General features: G+C 34.9%; 2 protein-coding genes across 15 annotated transcripts in view; one reads left to right on the top strand and one right to left on the bottom strand.

The window, feature by feature from the left end:
- Positions 1–1,719, top strand: part of LOC123680582 (cAMP-specific 3',5'-cyclic phosphodiesterase) — a 447,060-nt gene extending 445,341 nt beyond the window's left edge. For all 14 annotated transcript variants that reach the window (XM_045618553.1, XM_045618556.1, XM_045618554.1 and 11 more), the window contains one exon: positions 468–1,719. In XM_045618553.1, the coding sequence (XP_045474509.1) occupies positions 468–536 (69 nt within the window). In that variant the 3' untranslated portion in view covers positions 537–1,719. The remainder of the gene's footprint in view (positions 1–467) is intronic.
- Positions 1,720–4,641: 2,922 nt separating this feature from the next.
- LOC123680581 (nitric oxide-associated protein 1) lies at positions 4,642–18,590 on the bottom strand. The gene is made up of 6 exons (XM_045618544.1): positions 17,880–18,590; positions 16,441–16,915; positions 11,400–11,735; positions 7,582–7,867; positions 7,307–7,527; positions 4,642–4,959 (listed from the first exon to the last, which is right to left on the bottom strand). The coding sequence occupies exons 1-6, from the start codon at positions 18,483–18,485 to the stop codon at positions 4,748–4,750; spliced, it is 2,136 nt and encodes a 711-aa protein (XP_045474500.1). The 5' UTR covers positions 18,486–18,590; the 3' UTR covers positions 4,642–4,747.
- Positions 18,591–20,545: the final 1,955 nt, after the last annotated feature.

Below are 20,545 nucleotides of genomic sequence, written 5' to 3'. Positions count from 1 at the left end.
TTTGAGGTTATCCATGAATCAATATGTCTTCATATGAGTGTAACTGCTAATCAGCCAGATCAAGTAATAATCTGACAGCGCAATATCTGGGGAATACGTCGGGTATGGTAGGACGTGTCATTTGAGCGTTTCCAGATAGGTTTTAACCGGGTCAATTTAAACTTTTGTATCAAGTATTCCAAAATTTGCAACAAATTTCATTGAAAAATATATTTTCCAAAAGATGCCCAAGTTCATTTAGTCAAGTCGAAACGTGTACTCAGGACTTACGGGTGCTTGTTCATTGAAACTTTCATTATTGACTACAGAATGCGTTTTCAAGGGCGCAATTGGCGTATGAATGAAAAGCGCCGAAAACTGCTCACTTCAAATGATTGTTTGTTTTCCTCATTTTTAATAGTATTGAATATTCCTTTTGATTTATGGTCTTATTGGTATAATTTTTCAATTGAGGTTTTTCTTTTCAGGTGACTTTGGAAGAAGGTGAAGGTGAAGGCGAAGCCGAAGCATCTGCAGCCTCGGAAGCTCCAATGTGACGGAGGCTGGCCGGCCTCTGCAAAAAGCTCACCGAGAAGGTGCAGCAGTGGTGGCGCGTCAAGTAGGAAGCGCTGGCCGTCCCTGCTGACGTGCCACCTTGGCCGCGCAGGCGCGGACTAACCCAAAACTTTACTAATACATATAGCATCGCTTGACTGAATCTCTAAGCCGTGGTTGAAACGGTTAATTACAATCACCAAAAACACTGAAGGCATCTTTTGAGGTGGAGATCTATCTTTAGTCGACTTCATACTTGATAGTCGAAAAAACTGAGCTTCTCTTGTGATGTATCGCTATTAAGGAATTGAAATAAACAGTTTATGAAAAATTCACGGACAGTATTAATGAAGGGTCTACAAACTGATGTACCTAATCTGTAGGTTGATGTCTTAATTCTTGAAAACGTGTTTTAATGAAAGCATTTCATTTCTCATTTTTCTTATTGAGAAGCCAAAACTGCTTATTAGACAAAATTGTCTTTCACAAAATTTTACTCATTTTAAATAGATACAAATAAATATCGACTTATTTACATGTGCTGTGACCGATTTGTGCGCTAGAATCCATGAATAATTATGCTTTTAATGAAAGCTTTAAAATGTCATATATGTGTCAGTCAAATTACTGCAAATTTTTGTAGACCCTTTCGATTTGAATATTTCATATGGATGGCGATACCTTCTTCATATAAAAATCGATTCAAACAATTGTGGCCTCATTTCATATCCTTATTGCCTTATGTTATTTATTCTTCTCTGTCTTTCCCTGAATAAATATTCTCCTTCCCCATTTTATTTCGAATTTTACATCCATCTTGTAAATATAATCATCATTTTTGTCTGTCAATGTAATACTCGGAGCCCATGTATGTATAGTTGTTACTACAAATACGTGTCATGTCAGCTATAATTACACAAAGTAAAGCTCTCTCCATTTTTGGAAGTCTTTGATTTTAACCTAGTTATAGAAAAACTATATTTCAAGATATAATTGAAATTTGTTAATCAGTTCAGTCCCAAGACTTCGCAATTAGTTTTGTTGGTGAATAATTGAAAATATTTTTTCTATATTTCATTGTTAATTTATGTTGATATTTTGAATTTGCCTTCACTGTGATTTAATTGATTTATAAGATTGTTTTTTTGTCTTATTTCTGGAGTTTTATTATAATTACCTCTTTCATACCCTCTTTCATTAAACCTCATCATCAATGTGTTGAATATTGTTGATTGTCAATCAATCAGTGTAGTTTTCGCTCACACTCAATAAATATAATGAAAAAATAATTTTCTTCAAAAGTGTGAATATATTCAGATACAAATGGCTTATTGAGCAAATCAAATGAACCATGAAATATATCAGTAGATATCCATAATCGAATTATTAAGTAACTACCAATCCGTTGAAGATTCAAAACATTAGATTTCTGCTGTCTAGAAAAAGTGCATAAAAATGAGGAAAACATTGAAGTTAATTTAGGAGCAATTTCTTTGGTGTTGTACGCAAAATCGTTCAGAATTTAAGTTGGTGATTCTGCTATGCCAGGCTGGATGCTAAGCGTTCGGATCTCCCTTCTTCTGGGATCGAAAACATGCCTCAATTCCTCATTGAGTAGTTTTCATCCAGGCCTGTTATATGCGGCATTTAATCTTATGTGACCGGAGCAAGTGAACGGAACAGTAATTGCGTTGTCTTCGAAGAGTTCGAGATCGCGTATATCCATTTCCGAATGACCAATGGATTTCTTGATCAAGATCGCTGTTCCTCTTTTTCTGTCGTCATTCTGATCTATACAAATCTGTGGTATCAAATTTTGATTGGTGGAAATTTAGTCGAGGGTCGGATTTGTAAACAGCTTCCAAGTATGTACTCGTACCCCTATTCCGTCTGCATTCAAAAAGGGTCATTTCATGTTTTATAGTGGATTTATGCACCGTACCTAAGAACTATAAACTAAGAACTAAACCTAAGAATTCAGTGGCGTTTATGCACTAGAGAGTGCATAAACGTGCGCATGCCTTAACTGAGAACTAACAAGAGTGTTAGGTCTTAGTTAAGGCATGCGCACGTGCTCGAACTACTTTCTGTTTGTTCTATACTTTGATGTTGATATTTATTGTGAAAAAATTAAATTTAATTTTTTCAAATACACCTAATACTTTTCAACGATAAACACGAATAAAGAACATAAAATGATAGAAACTGGTACTCGTTAATATTGAAATTCTATGCGTCGCACGTGCACTTCTATATTTTACCTGAGCCCTTAGTTAACAGTTGGCCTGCTAGTGTTATTTCTTAGGAAACGTGCATAAACGCCCTCATTGATTTGTTAGCGTTCAATTCTTAGATCTTAGTTCTTAGGACTGGTGCATAAATCCACCATTAAAAACTGTTGTTCGTACTCGTGCTCGCACAGCCATAGAAGAAGCCTTTGATTCTGGTAGCCACGCAGTATGAATAGGTACTAAGATTCGATTTATTCTCTAAATTCTTGGTGGTTCTCGTTGCTAGATTAGATAAAGGTACTTTATTCTCATCATCATAAGTGAAATGGTCTTCGGTTTGGGATTGTATTTTGTCTTCTAAAGACGTCTCTATTTGCAGCCTGTCAGTCAAACTCTTAATTTCATTTCGTAATGTTGATTTGCTATGAAGAACGAAATTATCTTAGCCATTTGTAAGACATCGATGGTTATCCCAAAAATTCCAGATATTTGCCTGGGTTTTCTAAATACGGTATCATTCTTGTCACTGATGAACGGCGCTCTTTTATCCTAGAAAATAAAGCTTCAACCATTTCTTTACTCAATGTCGAGTTATAATGAATCTCCAATTTGCTGTTCATGAATTGTAGTGTAGTTTCAGCAGTAACTAGTGTTGCATCTTCGACCGTAATAGTGGTTTATTGCTTTTTGGCACGTTTCAAAAGACGTTTGCACTTTTATTGTCTAATAAGCAATTTTAATATTGAATCCCGCATGAAAAATCCCGAAATTTTGATCCCGCAGAATTGCAAAGGGATCCCGAATTTGCGGGATTGAAATGATTGGATTCCCTATTTCACACACCAGTGCTCCTATGTACCTCAGAACTGTTCAGGAAGGTCTGAACTCCCCTTTTTTGTTGGTGATGCCGTCTTCGTTCCACACAGCTATATCCAAGGTTTTTTCCCTCCATTTTTATTCCAGAAGTTTCATCATATGGGTCATAATGGCTGGGAATGTGGCCATGAGTTTCTCAAATTTTGCCTTTTTAGGGGATTTCTTCTTGATCGCCTTCTTGGAAATTTTTAACGCTATCGGGATCTTTTTCTTCAAATTCTTTTCCTCTAGTTTTCCTGCCTCTTTGGATGACAACTGGCAAACAAATGGATCTATACCACTCAGAATTGACCGTTTTGCGTTTTTTTAGTGGTACGGTTGCGATATTACCAGCTTTGACGAAAAAAAGGCGTCCATTTGCGAACAACACTTGTTGCATTTCACTCACTCGAAACACTCATACAGTCGACTGCTGTTTACTTTCGGGCTCATACGTGTTAAACTACGATTCGTCATTTGTCACGATATAGACGTGTTTCGAAGATCCGCGATCGTATTTTTTGAGTATTTCTTTCGCACGAAAGTTGATGACGATCTTGCGATATCAGTTCACACACAGCATCAGACGATAGAGCTGTCATTTGCCAGATGCAACACTAGGTTTGTCCAATCCTGTGATATAAAAGGGCAGCCGTAAATACGACTTTCGTCTATTGGCAGGTGGGCGAGGACAAGGAGAGTTGGTTTGGTTTCCTTTCCTCTTTTCATCCTAAAGGCCCGATTGGGTGAACGCCTTGTTTCCATAAATCTTCTGAAGATTTCTCTCTGTAGCACTTCCAGTTCTTTCTTCTCAGGGTCTTGGTAAATATGGGTGTAAATGATTGTTAATAAAAAATGTGTGAAAACCCCCATGAAATTCATTCTCTAACTAGAAAGGCTTCAAAAAACATTTTAACTGGGAAGTCATATAGTGATGTTCCCTCTCAACTGTGGTAAAATTGAAAACTATTATGTTTCCTGATGATACAAGATGAGAGGAAATAATAAAAAACAGGAATTAATTGAAATATTTTTTTTTATTTTTGTACATGATTTGACATTCGTAATATACTTTGCATATAGCAGAGTATCGAGATGCCTTCTTGATGGTAATTGCCCACGTCGGATCAAACTGACAAGGTACAAGTAGAAGAAGAATATACTTCTTCCTCTGAAAAATATCTGTGACTCTTATAAGCAGGGGTAGAACTTAATCGTGTCCCTTTCAAATTTATAGCTTGTGGAAGAAGACAATCTCTTATATATACTCCTCTTTTTTCTGGCGTCCATGCTTTTAGCTTCATTGTTCTACCTCTTCGTCCAGTAATGGAAATCCAACCTGAAATATTTCAAAATGGTTGAAACAGGTAAATTGAAAATATTAATATAAATTAATAGATGCTTTCCAATCAGGTAAGTGTTACTTCGGTTCTCGACACAATAAAGCTTCACGTCCGCGCTACCAAGGGAACACGCCAATTGACAAACCGGCAAATCATAGCTGTCAGTGCGAGAAGCGACGTATATTCGAATGATGAGTCAGGGAAGAGAACGGTCAAATTTTCAGTCGGAGAACTCGTAGACGCCAGACTACGTCTTAATATAAAGGATGAAAGTTTCTGTACCAAATGTTCCCAACAGGAACAAGAAGGAATGGCCACTAAAAAATTTAGATCATAGTGACTTTGATAGATAGCGGCTGTTACCGGTTCATAATTATAGGACCCAATTACTCCATAAATATATAAACTACAATTTATGTTTTTTATTTGGATAACAACCAAAAGATGTTTTCCTGAATGACAGACAATTTGCATCGCAGAAGTACCAGCCTGTTGACAAATTTCACGGTCAATTTACGTCATAAGTATGAAAGCTGAAAAATACATTAATCACATGGACAACTATCAAAAAAAAGTGCATAGCGGAAATCCCCCGACAAGGCACTTTAAAAAAAATCAAGTGCATTCACGTCATATTCGAAATATATTTGTTACTTTGGAAACTGTCAATTCATCTATGTGTTCAATTTAAAATTTCTAAAATACTGGTGTGCTCACTTACCCTTGAAAAACCTCGAGATTAAAGAGGCGATTTTTTAAGGGACCAGCCTTTTTGGATTTTAATGGTATACGCTCTATTAGTGTGACGTCACACACCGCCATTTTTGGTTCTCCTGTCAGTATTCGGAATCCAAAGAAATAAATTGTCATTCCAATTGGTACAGTGTCGTTGAAAGAATTGGCTTATTTTCATAAATAAGAGTATTTGAGGAACGATTTCGGTATTAATTGATAGACAGAAGGAACAAGGTTAATACCAGTAAGTTTGAATCCTGTATCATTCCCCAGATTCTGTAAAAAGCCGTCTTTATTAGTTGAACTTCAAGTTCGAACTTACTGGCATTGATCTCGTGCCTTCTGTCTATCAACTAATAGTAAAATCGTTCCTTAAATAATCTTATTTATCAAAATAAGCCAATTTCTTCAACGACAACGTACTAATTTGAATGACAATTTGTTTGTTTGGATTCCGAACACTGACAGAAGAACTAAAATGGTGGTGTGTGACGTCATCACTAATAGAGCGTTTTGGTCCCTTTCCAGTTTATTTCTGCATCGTTTCTTATTGCGAAGCTCAGGTCGTCATTTGTCAATGTTGTTTTGAGGTTAAATCAATGATAAACTACTTTTGACAAAAAAATTAAAATTTTGAAATGATGCCGTTGATTGGTAATTCTTTGTATAGTGCCACCTTAAGGAAGAAAAAGAGACTGCAGGACTGTAAGTCGGCTTGCTATATTTTCTCTCGATTTACACAGCGCTTGGCAGGAATTAATGTCCCCGAAATTTGTCTGGCAATACTGAGTACCAATTTTTAATGATGTTATATACAATATATTTGAAAATCAGCAATCTCAATTCAAGAAAAGTTTATTGAACCTAAATAGGCCCTCCACTCAAACTACTACTAGTGAGGCAATGACCTCATAGTCGATACAAGAATACTAACTATCTTTGCACTCATAGACGTAATAGAAAAATTGTTAGTACCAATTAAAAACAAAATTTTTTATAAAGAATTGAAAGATTTTGCTTTTTCAAAGTGGGGGTAAACCTCCCCTTTAAACTCTAGTTAAGCCATTGTTTTCACTCACATACGACTGAACACTTTGCAAAATGCCTGTCATTTGGGAAAACGTCTTTTGTCAGTTATCCAAATTACATATAAATTTCAGCTTTTATACTTATATGACTCAATTGCGACCCAATTTTATGCACTCGCTACCAACCAACCAGGATATGTAAATTTATTAGTAGCCATAAAAATAATAATAATTCTTGACCCTAGACTGAAGTGGACTGAAGAGTCGACTGTGGTACCAAAAGTACCGGGTTCGAATCTTGGCTAGGTCATGGATGCTGTACATGTCTGGTGATGGTTAGGTTAGACTGGTTAGAGGCTAATGACCGTAGCAGTCGATCCCTTCAACGACAGAAAAAAGAAATACTTGACCCAACTGGGGACATTTCGTACAGAAATTTCAAACTTTTATACTATGACGTGATTCTGGAGTCCAGGGGTTCCTAATCTATTAATAGTAGTGCATTCCATGGGGGTACCAAGTGCGTCTCAGCTGGTGACTGGAAAGCTCTTATGCTATTCACCAAGAAGTTCAACCTCACCTGCATTAGATAGAACAACATCCTTCGATGAAAAGTCATAATCAATTCCATCGACAGTAAAAGTCTTAGCTTCAGATAAGCCTGGCCATTTTTTCAATCTTTCTTCTTCACCAATGGGTACTCTCAAGTATTTCGTTCCTAGATATTTTTGATAAAATTTATCGGCTTCTTCAGTTATGCACAAAGATATAGGTAATTCTTTGGAAGCAAATACGGTAAACCTACTAAACAAACAAAACAATACAAAAAAATCTTTTGGAAAACCAGAATGTTACCAGATCGAATCTCTCCCTTCAAGATAATCCAGCCTTGCTAGACCACCAATAAATAAGGAATCTCCAGGACGAATACAGAATGATCTAGGTGCAATCAGAGTTTTGGGAAGTGTTAAAAATAATTCCTCTGTGGTCAACAAATTCAGTATCTGATCTGGTGGAACCACACCTGGAGTATCGTAGCACCAGCGTCCATGGGCATAAACTGGATCTTTTTCATTAACTCCTAGTTTAGTAATACCAGTAGCATATTGAGATGGCCTCATAGAGAAATTTTCTTCGTGTTCTGCATTTCAAATGAAAATTTTCTATTAGACATTGAAAAGAATTTCATTCATAAAATTCAGTTATTTTTCCCATCAATATATCTTTTAGATTAAAAAAAATGATGAGAATGATACTAGGTATTGGATGACCTGAATAAACTTCAAAAAATAATACTCAATCCAATTATTTCAAATAGTGTGAACTCAAATCAGTTTCATCCATAATATTCCTATCTTTGTGCTAATCATTGGCCATGTCTAGGTGTAGTGTATTTCTTTAAGAAATGTCATAACGCCACCTTAGTGAGATTATGAAACCAACCTAAAAGGGTTTAAAAATTTCAATATATTTTGGGGGTTGTTGCTACCCTCAGGTGGTTTTTTCGGAACAATTTCGTGATAGGAATTCTTTCTCGCTGATAGAGAACTTGAAAATTATTTTTGATTTTTCAAAACTCTTAGGTTCTTGAATTTGGGAGATTCAACTGTCGGTGAAATATCACCTTCTGAGGATGAGTTCAATATTACATTATATCATGAATAGTGAACCGATTTTGAAAATTTTAACTGAATTGTGCACAGGATGGAAATTCGTTCCCCTCAATTTTGAGGGGGTCTATTTAGACGTAGACCTTTTCTTTTAAAGTATTAGGAAATACTTCGTTTCTGAGTTCTGGGGGCAAATTTTCGTTGGGACACTCTGTATTGTTCAAATATAAATGTTCAAACGAAATTTCGAAGAAAAGGTAGGTATCAAAAAATCCCTGGCCTAATTAATTTAAGTTTTCCTCCTTGGGCGTTTCGCATTTATGTTTCATAGATAATTGTTGAAAAGAGAATAACCAGAGTTATGTTATGAGTTACCCCACTCAGCATGACATGATGGGGTAGTATGTATGTAAATATGTTTGTGATTTAATGTTTTTGTCGAATTCTGCTGTCGATTTATTTTGATGTGGACAAAGTGTTCATTTAATCGTGTACCCAATGCGTGAATTCTCCTTTATTTCTCATCACCGACCGATTTCTTTGTATGAAAGTTTTGAATTATTATTATTTTAACGAAAGTCGACAGGTTCATATTGAATGTGCTTTATCGAAATACTTGTTTTCCTTACTTTTTTCTTGAAACTGATTTTTCTGAATCATTTAAATTGGTATAATTCTTCTATATATGTTAGTTTTTATGATGAAAGTTTATAATTATAGTCCAGTAGACAAACAAAAAAAGTGGGTCTGCTGGAAAAAATTAAGAATTTAATGAAACTTCTACAGTTTGTTCGGCGGTGTTGTGGGATGACTCGGTCAAGTTATCCAACACGAGGGCCCTGTGCTAACTTGAGGAGGGCCGAAGAACCTCAACATTTCCGCACTTTTTTCAGTTTTTTGCTCATAACTTCTAAACTAAGGCTGGTTTTAGAGTCACGCTGACCGTCAGCGCTGAAGCTTACGCGCGTAGCTCTCAGCGCGTAGCAACTAGCAAGTCGTTTCAGAGTCACGCTGAACGTCGTGAGGTACAGTCAAGCCCAACCACAACTTCAATCACACGACCAGTATCAATATCGCGATTCATTGTTGCGTTGACTGTCCCCGTCAGCGCGTACGTTTTACGTAACACAGTAACGATCCCTGAGCTCGGTAGCGCGTCAGCGCGGCGTGTTCAGCGGTGCCGACGCGTTGCGCGTACGCGCTCGAATCCTCAGCGCTGAGCCGTCGGCGTTATTCTAAAACACTTCATAAGTAATCATACATATTGGCCTGTCAGCGCCGACGGTCACCGTGACTCTAAAACCAGCCTAAGTAATTTTCGACCAAAACGTTAATTTTAAAAGTTGTAGAGCATTAAATTATATACAATATAGTTATCTACGAACTTTTTCGTAAACCTAATGTTGCATTTTCCCTATTTGAACCAATAAAAATGATGTTATAATAGTCTTACCAATACAAACTGCTCTCTGCTTCCACACAGCACCGCACTGTATATGGATGTAAGGGAACAGGGTAAAGGATTGAAATGGAACAAAATGGGATTTATACAATGCAAACTGTCCTTCTAATGAACTGTAATTTTAATATATTCAAAATGTCCGTGAATGAAATCAAAACCGTTATATTTACCTTTATACTACCAAACTTTAACTTTTCTTTCCGATAACCATACATCTCATTAATAATCTAACAAAACATACGTCTCGATATTCCTAGAATACGCGAAGTTGCCAAAACTAAACATCATAATAATTCAAAAAGGGCTAAAACACCTAATATCAATTGAGATACAGTCGATCAAAATTAGAGTCCAGTAGACAAAGCAAAAAAAGTGGGGTCTGCTGGAAAAAATTCCGAACTTGATGAAACTTCTACAAATTGTTCGGGGGTTGTGGGATGACTCTGTCGAGTTATCCAATACGAGGACCCTGTGCTAACTTGAGGGGGAGGGGGGCGAAGAACCCCAACATTTTCGGACTTTTTTCGGTTATATACAATCATTATTTTCAATTAATTCTTGGTTATTATTTATTGATTTTAGCCAGTTGATCGGATTATTAAGGTTCAAAATAATTATGGGATGATAGGAATTCACAGTAACATAATAACATTCCACGATAACATTAAAATATCTACTCTTCACATAAAAATAGGCTAGTCAAAGCTACCTCCCTCCTCCACCTCCCTATGTTTCAATATGTCGATATTGATGAGTAATTACTATAATTACAATAGAACGGCTGGTAATTGTTAGTCAGAGGGTCAAAACCTTTGGTTTTTGCCAATTTTTGACATTTTGAGAAAATTCCTCTAATTTTAATTGGCCGCATCTCGGTTGATATAAGGTTTAGAAAAAATTTTCTGGAAAAAAAATTATTTTTTTTTTATTTATAAGGAATTCAATTATCTACAACAAAATTGTAGAGAATTTAATGTTCTACAACTTAAAAATGGACGTTCTGGTGGAAAACTCATTAGATTAGAAGTTATGAGCAAGAAACCGAAAAAAGTTCGAAAATGTTGAGGATCTTCAGCCCTCCTCAAGTTAGCACAGGGTCCTCCCCCAAACAACCTGTAGAAGTTTCATTAAGTTCGGAATTTTTTCCAGGTAAAATGTATTTATCTACTGAACTAATATTCTTCAGTCCAATTTTTTTTCCAGTTCAGTTTTTTCTGTTTTTAATTTTTTTTTCTTAGGTAATTTGCTTGAATTCTCTACGGTTCTGATGAAACGATGAACACAAAATCAAGCTTCAAACTTGGTAATTCTATTATAAATGGCAGCTTTCAAAGTTAAAAAGAGACTAGTATCGGGAAAACTGAAAGTCTTTCAAGCAGAAAATAATAAGAAAAACTACTTGTGTGTTACTAACTTCGGGAAAGTAAAAAAAAATCAGTACTTGAGGAGCCTGATCATCTCTGAAAACATAGTGTCCTAAAAACTATATTTAATGGATTTGGTTTTCACTTGATGGATATTCATTATCAAATTAAATGAAACAAAACTTAAATTTGTGGTAATTAAGATAATTATCAGCTATGCAGAAGATGAAATATTACCTTTTCCTCCAAAGTTTGTTGGACTTCTGTCAATTCTTCCAATCAGAACAGCATGTCTCCAATCATTTGTTTGCTTCAACAATTTGTACTTCTCTTCAGCCTCTTGTCTCTCCAATTTCTTGAGTTGTAGCAATCTCTTTCTTCGCAATTCTATTTTATGTCCTGAAGGTTTAGTTATTGGGAATTTCAAGAGATTCAATGTAGTGCCAGGCCAAACACTAGTTGTAGCTCTCTGAATCAAATCTTCAGCTTGAGACTTACAATAGTCAGATTGTATAAGAGTATTGAATAAGCTAGATTTTCCTACATTTGTACTGCCTACCAAATAAACATCACCTGTAAAATTTTAGGGAGTCACTAAAATATTTTCACATGTTATATTTAAAGTAGCCATGTGTTAGGAAATTTTAGGGCTACATATATTAGAGTGAGAAGGAAGAAGTTCTCAAATCAGTAATCCAATCTAAAATAGAAAATAAATACATTGTAGTGACTCTATGCTTGACCAAAAAATGGAGTCATGGGCCGCGCATCCCTCTAATCGACACCGCTGGGTATATGAAACCACCGCACTATTTAAGAATCACCACTTTGGCGAATCTTTCTCATTCATTAGAGTCATCATACTCCACTAGAAGATGGAAGGTATATTTGGCAGAGATCTCCGAGTGCCAAACTGATGATTCCTTCATGTGATCGCGGGATGGAACACCGCAATATCAGAGATTGGACACATTTTCGAAATTGTCTAGCTAGGGAAAACCTCGCCAAAGTGGCGATCCCACATGTTGCGGCTTCGCAGCATCAGAGTCGATAGTAAGATGTCTAAAAACATGGTGTTTGCACTCGTCAATTTTTTAATGCAATGACATTCGACCAAATTGAGAGTATTAGTTTTATTTTGTGGCGGCGCCGCAATGTCATATTTGTCATTTTGATCTTTGTTCCTTTGATTTTGATTGGATACATTAATTAAAACCCGATCCTGGCCAATTAAAAGCGATGTGTAACCGAGTATGATCATGCAAAGTCGTGGAACAAAACACAATACGTTTACTAGAATGAATTCAAATATTTGAAATAGAGAGAGTTTATTGGTGTTTATTGTTTTTACAATTTCAAGAATCGCTTACACAGCTCATAACTATAGTGAAAGATATACATATAGGTACATAATGGCACATAACTCATAATTAATGAATAACAAGAATCTTAATTTGTTGATAGCGCTCAAAATTGGCAAAACAAAATCTAATCAGTCCATACACCAGGTTTTTAGACATCTTTGAATATATCTTGCTACTCTGGGGCGTCGTCGGTAGTGGCAAGGGAGTGTGTAGTGAATATGTGCTTGACCGAGAGATGGCATTGTGAGCTACGCATCACTCCCCTAAGTGGGCACCGCCGGGTATATAAACCCGGCCGTTTTGCGTCAAAGTCACTATACTCCATTATGGAGATGGAGGTATATGTCAAAGATCACTCAGCGCCCAAACTGATTATCTCAGGAGAACACATTGCGATCATCAGAAGAAGACGCACCTCAAAAAAATTCATAAGAAACTAAGAAAGAATAGTTTCGGCTAGTATGTAAGTTTCTTGCTTTGGCAATTTATTGGATGAAATTTGTTGACAAATTAGCGAGTGATTTTGTGAATTTTCTCTATCTAAGAACTGAATAACATACATATTGATAAGCATTTAAAATGATAAAGTTGGTTGAGGTGTTGAGGCCAATAGCAAACTCTATATGAAAGATTTTTGTGATAAAATGAGCATCTCTTGCAAAATTCGAGATCTTTATGAGAAACTTTGATTTCGTATCTGTCAAAGTTAGCCAGTGTGATCGAAAACAATTTTATCTAGGATTGCTACGAAATAAGTCCTATCATGCTTTCAAAACAAATGATTCCGCATTATATGCGCAAAAACCTTGTAATATTATAACTATTGAACTATTAAAACCTCTGTAAAATCATTTCCCACTGTTCAGATTGTGCAGAATGATTCTATACAATGAGATCAAAAAATCGGGTCATTGAAAAGTAGTTGCTATTGAAATTCAGGAAAAACACTGACAGCTGAAAGAGCATATGGATCAAATCGGCACAGCTGACAAAGTTGGTGAAGAGCTATGTTTGGAAGTTAACATAGCAGCTGTGTACAGTGCATCCCATTTTGGGTGAGACAGCCAGGTTTCTCGCTTGTTATTTAAGATAGAGCCTTACGGTTTTCAAGTTCCTGTCTTACTTTCTCGTGAAACTCAAAATGGTCTAATCAGATTTTGCATAACTGTTTCCGTTCGAGAGATACAGGGCGAATTCGGAAATTGATACTTTTGGGACCCCTCCTTTATCTCCGAAGTTATTAGAGATAATGCTGAGGTAAAAACTACGTCTGAATCAGAATTTTGCGTAGAATCCAGTGGCGTACTCAATTTTTTTTTCGGGGTATGGTTTTGAAGATTCAACGCAAACCTATATATTTTTTAATGGAACACCATGTATATCATTACTTCGTTGAATTCGTAATTTTTTTCCCTTCAAAATGATGTATGATACTATGTAGGTAGGATGTTCAGAAATGTCAAATAATGATGATTTTTTGTAAATAGACCAGGAATTTCTTAAGTTTCAATAAGAGGATTATTACTTTTGATTTTTAAAAGTAGTAAGTCGTTGATGATACAAACATCCTTGTTGTTATTATGGCTACTATGCATTTGGGAGCATTGTTTTATCAAGTAGGCATTGGAGAGAAAAAAACCAATCTGATTTAGCTGTCATCGCTATGAATTATTGTTATTATTATTGATTCTTTTTTTATATGGGAAATCCATTGCCCATTTACAAAAAATCATCATTATTTGATGTTTTAGTGTTTTTTTAACATTTCTGAACATCCTACCTACCTAGTATCATACATCATTTTGAAGGGAAAAAAATAACGAATTCAACGAACTAATGATATACATGGTGTTCCATTAGAAAAAATATAGGTTTGTGTTGAATCTTCAAAACCATACCCCGAAAAAGTACGCCACTGTATTCTACGCAGAATTCTGATTCAGACGTAGTTTTTAGCTCAGCATTATTTCTAATAATTTAGGAGATAAAGTAGGGGACCGAGAAGTATCAATTTCCAAAATCGCCCTGTATCTCTTGAACGGAAACAGTAATGCAATATCTAATTAGACCAACTTGAGTTTCACAAAAAAGTAGGACAGGAACGTGAAAACCGCAAGGCTCTATATTAAATAACAAGCGAAAAACCTGGCTGTCTCACCCAAAATGGGATGCACTGTACATTATCTCAGATTTGAGATACTAGGTAGCACGACCAACTGAAATCAACACCAACTGAAAAACCTACCCTTGAGCTAGATAATCCACATTAGTCAAAGGCTGGATCTGCTAAGGGAAATATAAAACATTTTTTACGCTGAGCCGAAATTGACCGCAAATAGACAGTGGAATAATATACATCCTGAAATATATGCAGTCTAACGGCTATAACCACCCTCTCTAAGCTTGGCCAACTATATGACTTATCGTCTTCAGATTCATCATCACATACTACAAGCCGAAAGTGATATTCCTCAATTCAAAAAAGCTATGAATTTTTGAGTGTAAACTGCCCCTAAACAGTCAGAGTATCCCCTTATTATATCATTACTTCAATTAAAAGTGATAATTCTCCAAATAGAAACTACCACTACAACCGCCATAACCACCCTCTTGAGAAATGACAAATTATATGGGATCTATCATTATATTCACTGAGGGGAAAAATATAGGTGAGGTAAGAGGATCATTAAAATGACCATAGCAGTCGATGCATTTAAGTGAAAAAAAAAAAATACAATAGTATATTTAAATCTCGCTCTCTGTGACTTCCCTCCCCGCTCCATTATATTTTACCCTTATTCTCTGTTAACCACATACTGAACACAAAAATCGGTACTCCTTTATTCGAAAAAAGTTATGGACTTTTAACAAGAAACTACCCCTGAAAGGCTTAACCACCTCCTCAAGCCCTCACATCGATATGGATTGTCATTCAACTCATTTTCCTCTGTTTAGCACACTCAAATTAGAAAGAGGTACAAATTCATTCAAAAAGTTGTAGGTATTTAATTAGAAACTACCTCTACTACAGCTATAACAACCCTCTCAAGCCTTACAAAATATATAGGATATGTCATTCTCCTTTGTTAACCTCATACTGAAAGCAGTACTTCTTCATTTGAAAAAGGAGAAGAAATTTAGGTTAGGAAAACATGTAGCCGACGAAGGATGAGAACCTTAATTTCTGCTTGTTTCATTTTTTTTCATTCGATATTTACTGCATTATTTAATCTTTTTTGGTATATGGGCAATGTCACTCAATTCATTTTTCTCCTGTTCGTTACATATTAGAAGACGAAAACCGTATCACTTCATTTAAAAAGTTTTTAATGTTTTACTAGAATCTGCTCCTACATGACTATAATTACCATTGAAGCGTTAATTTTTCCCTTATACAGTGCTCACTAAAAGCAGAAATGGTCCTTTCATCTCAAAAAAATTTGAAAATTTTATCAAGAAACTACCCCGACTACACACTAACAACAGAAAACGATGCTTCCATTTCAAAAATTCATGAATTTTCATCTTAAAACTACCCCTATTAATATTCTGTGAAGGCTTTGTAAATACAAAAAAGAAAAAGAAATTTTTGCCTGGTACTGTATTTTTGGAAGTGGATAACTTCACATTGGTAATTCATATAACGTTATTCTTAATTCTTATTTCTTTAACTGTCATTAAAATGTTAATGTTATCTTCATAGACAGTACTGATAACTTTACAATTTATTATGAAAAATTTTACATGACTTGTTTCATTTGCTAGATCATTTTCAAGTGTACAATTGACAACACTTCACCCTATCGTCAATATTTTAGTAACTGAAAATTTGATAAAAAATTTTGTTTCATTAGAATATTATTATTTTTGTTGAGGAAGTCTCAAAATCTATCATGTAAGAATTATGATTTTACCTTTATATCTCCAGGAAGAATGTAGTTTCGTGATTAGATCTTCAACACCATAACCTGTTGTAGCAGAAATCAGTATTACATCAATCAGGAAGCGACTGCCAAACCCGAATGCTTTAATATGATCATGTAATTTTTTCTTCACATGATTTAGATATTTTGGACTATCTCTAGGTAAAAGATCTACCTTATTTCCAACAACTAAAATTGGCATTTTATGAAATATATCAGCCAAACCAGGCCATATAGAACAAGGAAAATCAGTTAGATCGACCATCAATACCACAATACCCTTCTTGTTACTTATTGTTTTGAGAACTGTAGGATAGTCATCGTTCGAAACTTGTACTTCTAATGCTATATTATGATTCTTCAAAAAGTAACACCTCTGACAAATTAATGCTGTAAGGTCAGCTGCACCAAGGTTTCTGGATTTTTTGAATATTTCAGAGGGTAAATATCCAGGTAAAGATGGATCCTACAAATAAGTGCACTAACTAATAAAGAATCATAAAATATATCACATTTACACAGATAAAATTAACTTGTTGAAAAGAAAATGCATTAATATCATACAACAAAGATGATTTGAAAGGGCAAAATCATTCATATTATTCCGATTGAGGTTCTGCAGATAATCATTAAAATGAATAATCCTGGACTTATTCTTTTGACTTTGCCGTTTGCAATATTATTTGCCATGGCGGCCAATTACAGTGTGTGTCAGCTGCAAACAGCAACGTTAGGTTTATAAATCCAGGGTAACCATCATTAAACCACTATGGGTTAAATTGTGCGCTATGAGAAATATTAGTATTTATCAGATATACATATACACCTTGCCAAAAAAGTATTGCATCACTTTATTATAATGGGTAAAAAAAAATATTCAGCTAATACTGAAAGGTACGATTCTTCAAATATCCTTCAATGCTTGCTCTTAGGCAATGCAAAACCTACTAAATAAATTGGTTGAGTACAGTTAGGATACTCAAGTTTGTAATTATCTTGCTCTAACATGGCAAGATACATAATGATTCTGATTATGTGATATATTGATATTATATGATAAATTATACAGTTTATTTCTAGAAACATTTCATATCAAAACATCATTTTTGCAGGCATACTAAGTGACAAACTATTAACAATACTCAGAATTCCACCTTTTTGTCAATTGTTTTTTACAATCAAAAAGAAATGATGGAGCATATTATTTCTTTCAACTTTTGTGAACTGGTAACTAGAATATTTATTTATTAAGTATATAAATTTAGAAAAGTTATGGTGTGCTTTATTACTGATGTGTTACTTTTCTGGTTGTGTATATATTTATAATATACTTCTTAATAATTATACTCCAGCATTATAACATAACTATTTGAAATGAGACAAAAGTGAAATTATAACCTCAAACTTCCAGGGTAGGAAAATAATAATACCTTACAATGAAGGTGAGCACCACATCCTCCACAAGGTACTCTACTTATTTCACATTTAGGATCTGGAGTACCATAATTTATGGTTTCACCATCAGTTTCATATGTTTCATTTTGTAAAGAAGTATCATCAAAATTGTCATAGTTCAACATCCAATTTTTTTTTTCCTTAATTAACTCATGTCTTAAACGCATCAAGTCATATGTACTTTCTGCGGGATCTGAATGATGCACTTCCAATTGATCATTATAATCTTGATTATTATTATCAATTTTGTCTACATTTTGAAAGGGAAACTGAACTTGAATTTGTTGTTCTTCAAGTTTCTTTCTCGAAATACAATTTTCTTTTTCATCAGGGACATCAGACTGATTTTCGCTACTCAAATATTTCAGAGATATTGGTAGATTATTGGCAGGAGAAAAAGCTTTTCCAATTCCTTTTCTGACATTCTGTGCGTTCTGAATTCTTTCTAAACCTCTTTCTTTGGCTTCTACAGTGTTATATATTGTATAACCTCCACGATATCTTTTACTAATGAGCAAGCACAACAAATACTTTTGATGCTCCAATCTTTGAACAGACTGTAAAACTTTAGGAAAACTCATTATTATTACATAAATATTTACAAAATTCAATCACATATTACTGGTCTATTCATTGTATACAACGTTATTGTTGTTATTAACCCGTAACCATAGAAAAGAAAAAATTTTTTTTATAGGTTACATCTTAATCTTATATCACAGAACACAATAAGACCCCATAGTAAAGGCAGTCCCAAATTTGATGTTCACTAAAAGCATTTCGAGAAGATATCTTCAAGGACTTTTGTTGTTTTTTCAGCATAATAAGATATCAGAAATCGGATCATAGATATCTTGATTCGTTCTCGAGTTAAAGGGCGTTTCTGAAAAATTACTGTTTCAAATATTTTGCTATATCTTGGTTTCTGTTCAAGATATTCATCTTTAAAGATTTTTTTCTCTTAAGGCCAGTTGCACCATTTGCCTAAACATTGATCACTTTCTGATTTCTTGAGAGAAATCAGAAAGTAAATTCTTAATCAATGTTGGCTAATGGTGCAACTGGCCATAAGTCTTATAGTTCTCGAGAAACTTTCAGTACACATCGAATTTGGGACAGCCTGTTCAGAAAAAAGAAAACCAAATAAATCAGAAGAGCTAACGACGACAGAAAATTCAATGTTGCCTAATATACTCGTGAAAGAAAAAATAACTTTGTTTTGGTTAAGAAATTTAGAACCATCCTAGGTTAGTTCTAACAAAGACTAACTAGTCAGCCTGTGGTTCCAATTCTACTTAGAACTGATGCGTTGGTGCAATATTTAATTATCCCAGAAGAGTTCAAGAATTATAAAACCAAAAAAACGTTTTAAGTAATATGTTACATAGAAGCTACTTCATTAATCTGTTATTTTCATCTAATGGGTGGGGGTCGATATACCTAGCCATGTAGTTCTATATAGGGTGTTTCAAATTAAGTCGGCACCATTGCTAACTCCGTTGTTATTGATGCTACGATGTCGGTTAAATGGGCAAACTAGTTGTATTTTCTGTGGTCTTTTCGATGCCGAAAAACAAACAAAAAATTGACAGTCGCGATGTCATAATATTTCATAAAATGATATATTTTTCAATGGCGCACCCTATATTTTTTCATGAATTTCGATTCGTAATCCACGTATCGGTATAGTGACTGGATTGTGTAAACGTTTACAGAATAAGCTGACATAGTTTATATTGAAGGACTTCCTCTCCAACCAAAAGAAAATTTTCTTCATCCTCTCTTTTCACCAACGGTTGACGACTCTATAATTGCCAATTGGATCCTAAAACAAAAAAAAAAGAAGCAAAAAGGAGTACTAAATATTAGTTTTCATTAGGTATATCGATTTGAAGTTAGCGACCCATTCTAAAAAAGAATCTGAAACTGAATGGATTGCTTGGAAACCACCATGAAATTTATAAATTGGACAATTATTCACCAAGTGGTCAATGGTTTCTTCTACACCACACTCACATAGTGAGCTATCAATAGAATGCCATATGAAGAGCGTACTATTACAACGACCATGACCAGTCCTAAGTCGATTTAAAATACACCAAATTTTCCTAGGAAGATTGAAACCTAGAACTTTTTCTGAAGGATCAACGATAAGACTTTTGTTGAAGACGTTAGAAGAAGTCCATTCCGAACGCCAAATTTCCTTGTCGTTTTCATTAGATTGAAGGAAGGTATTAATCCATAAAGGTTTGCGTGATTTCAATCTAGCAGTTCTAGAATCTGGGAAGTAGGATACAATTGGAAATGAGTTCGGGTAGAAATGAAATTTATCCCAAGATTTCTTGACTGCAACCTGTCTACAGAATCCACCTAGTCTTCAGACCTTCCTTGCCTACAGACATACGTGGCACTCAAATAAACCTTACCAGCATATCTTTCGGCCCATAGATCTAGATACTAAGTCCACAAAGTAGTAGTAGTAGTAGTAGTAGTAGTAACAATAGGTTCACTTCTTTTTCTACATTTAAACTATTACATTATCATTGATGTTATAGTAATTTAATGCTTTTCGCCCACCTTATATCCAAAAGAGATAAATGCTAATCTTCGATCGGAACTGCCACATGAATACGAAACGAAT

The sequence above is a fragment of the Harmonia axyridis genome, chromosome 5 (assembly GCF_914767665.1).
Source record: "Harmonia axyridis chromosome 5, icHarAxyr1.1, whole genome shotgun sequence".
Taxonomy (NCBI): domain Eukaryota; kingdom Metazoa; phylum Arthropoda; class Insecta; order Coleoptera; family Coccinellidae; genus Harmonia; species Harmonia axyridis.
The sequence above is the reverse complement of the archived record's forward strand: the minus strand, read 5'-3'. Positions and strand labels throughout refer to the sequence as shown.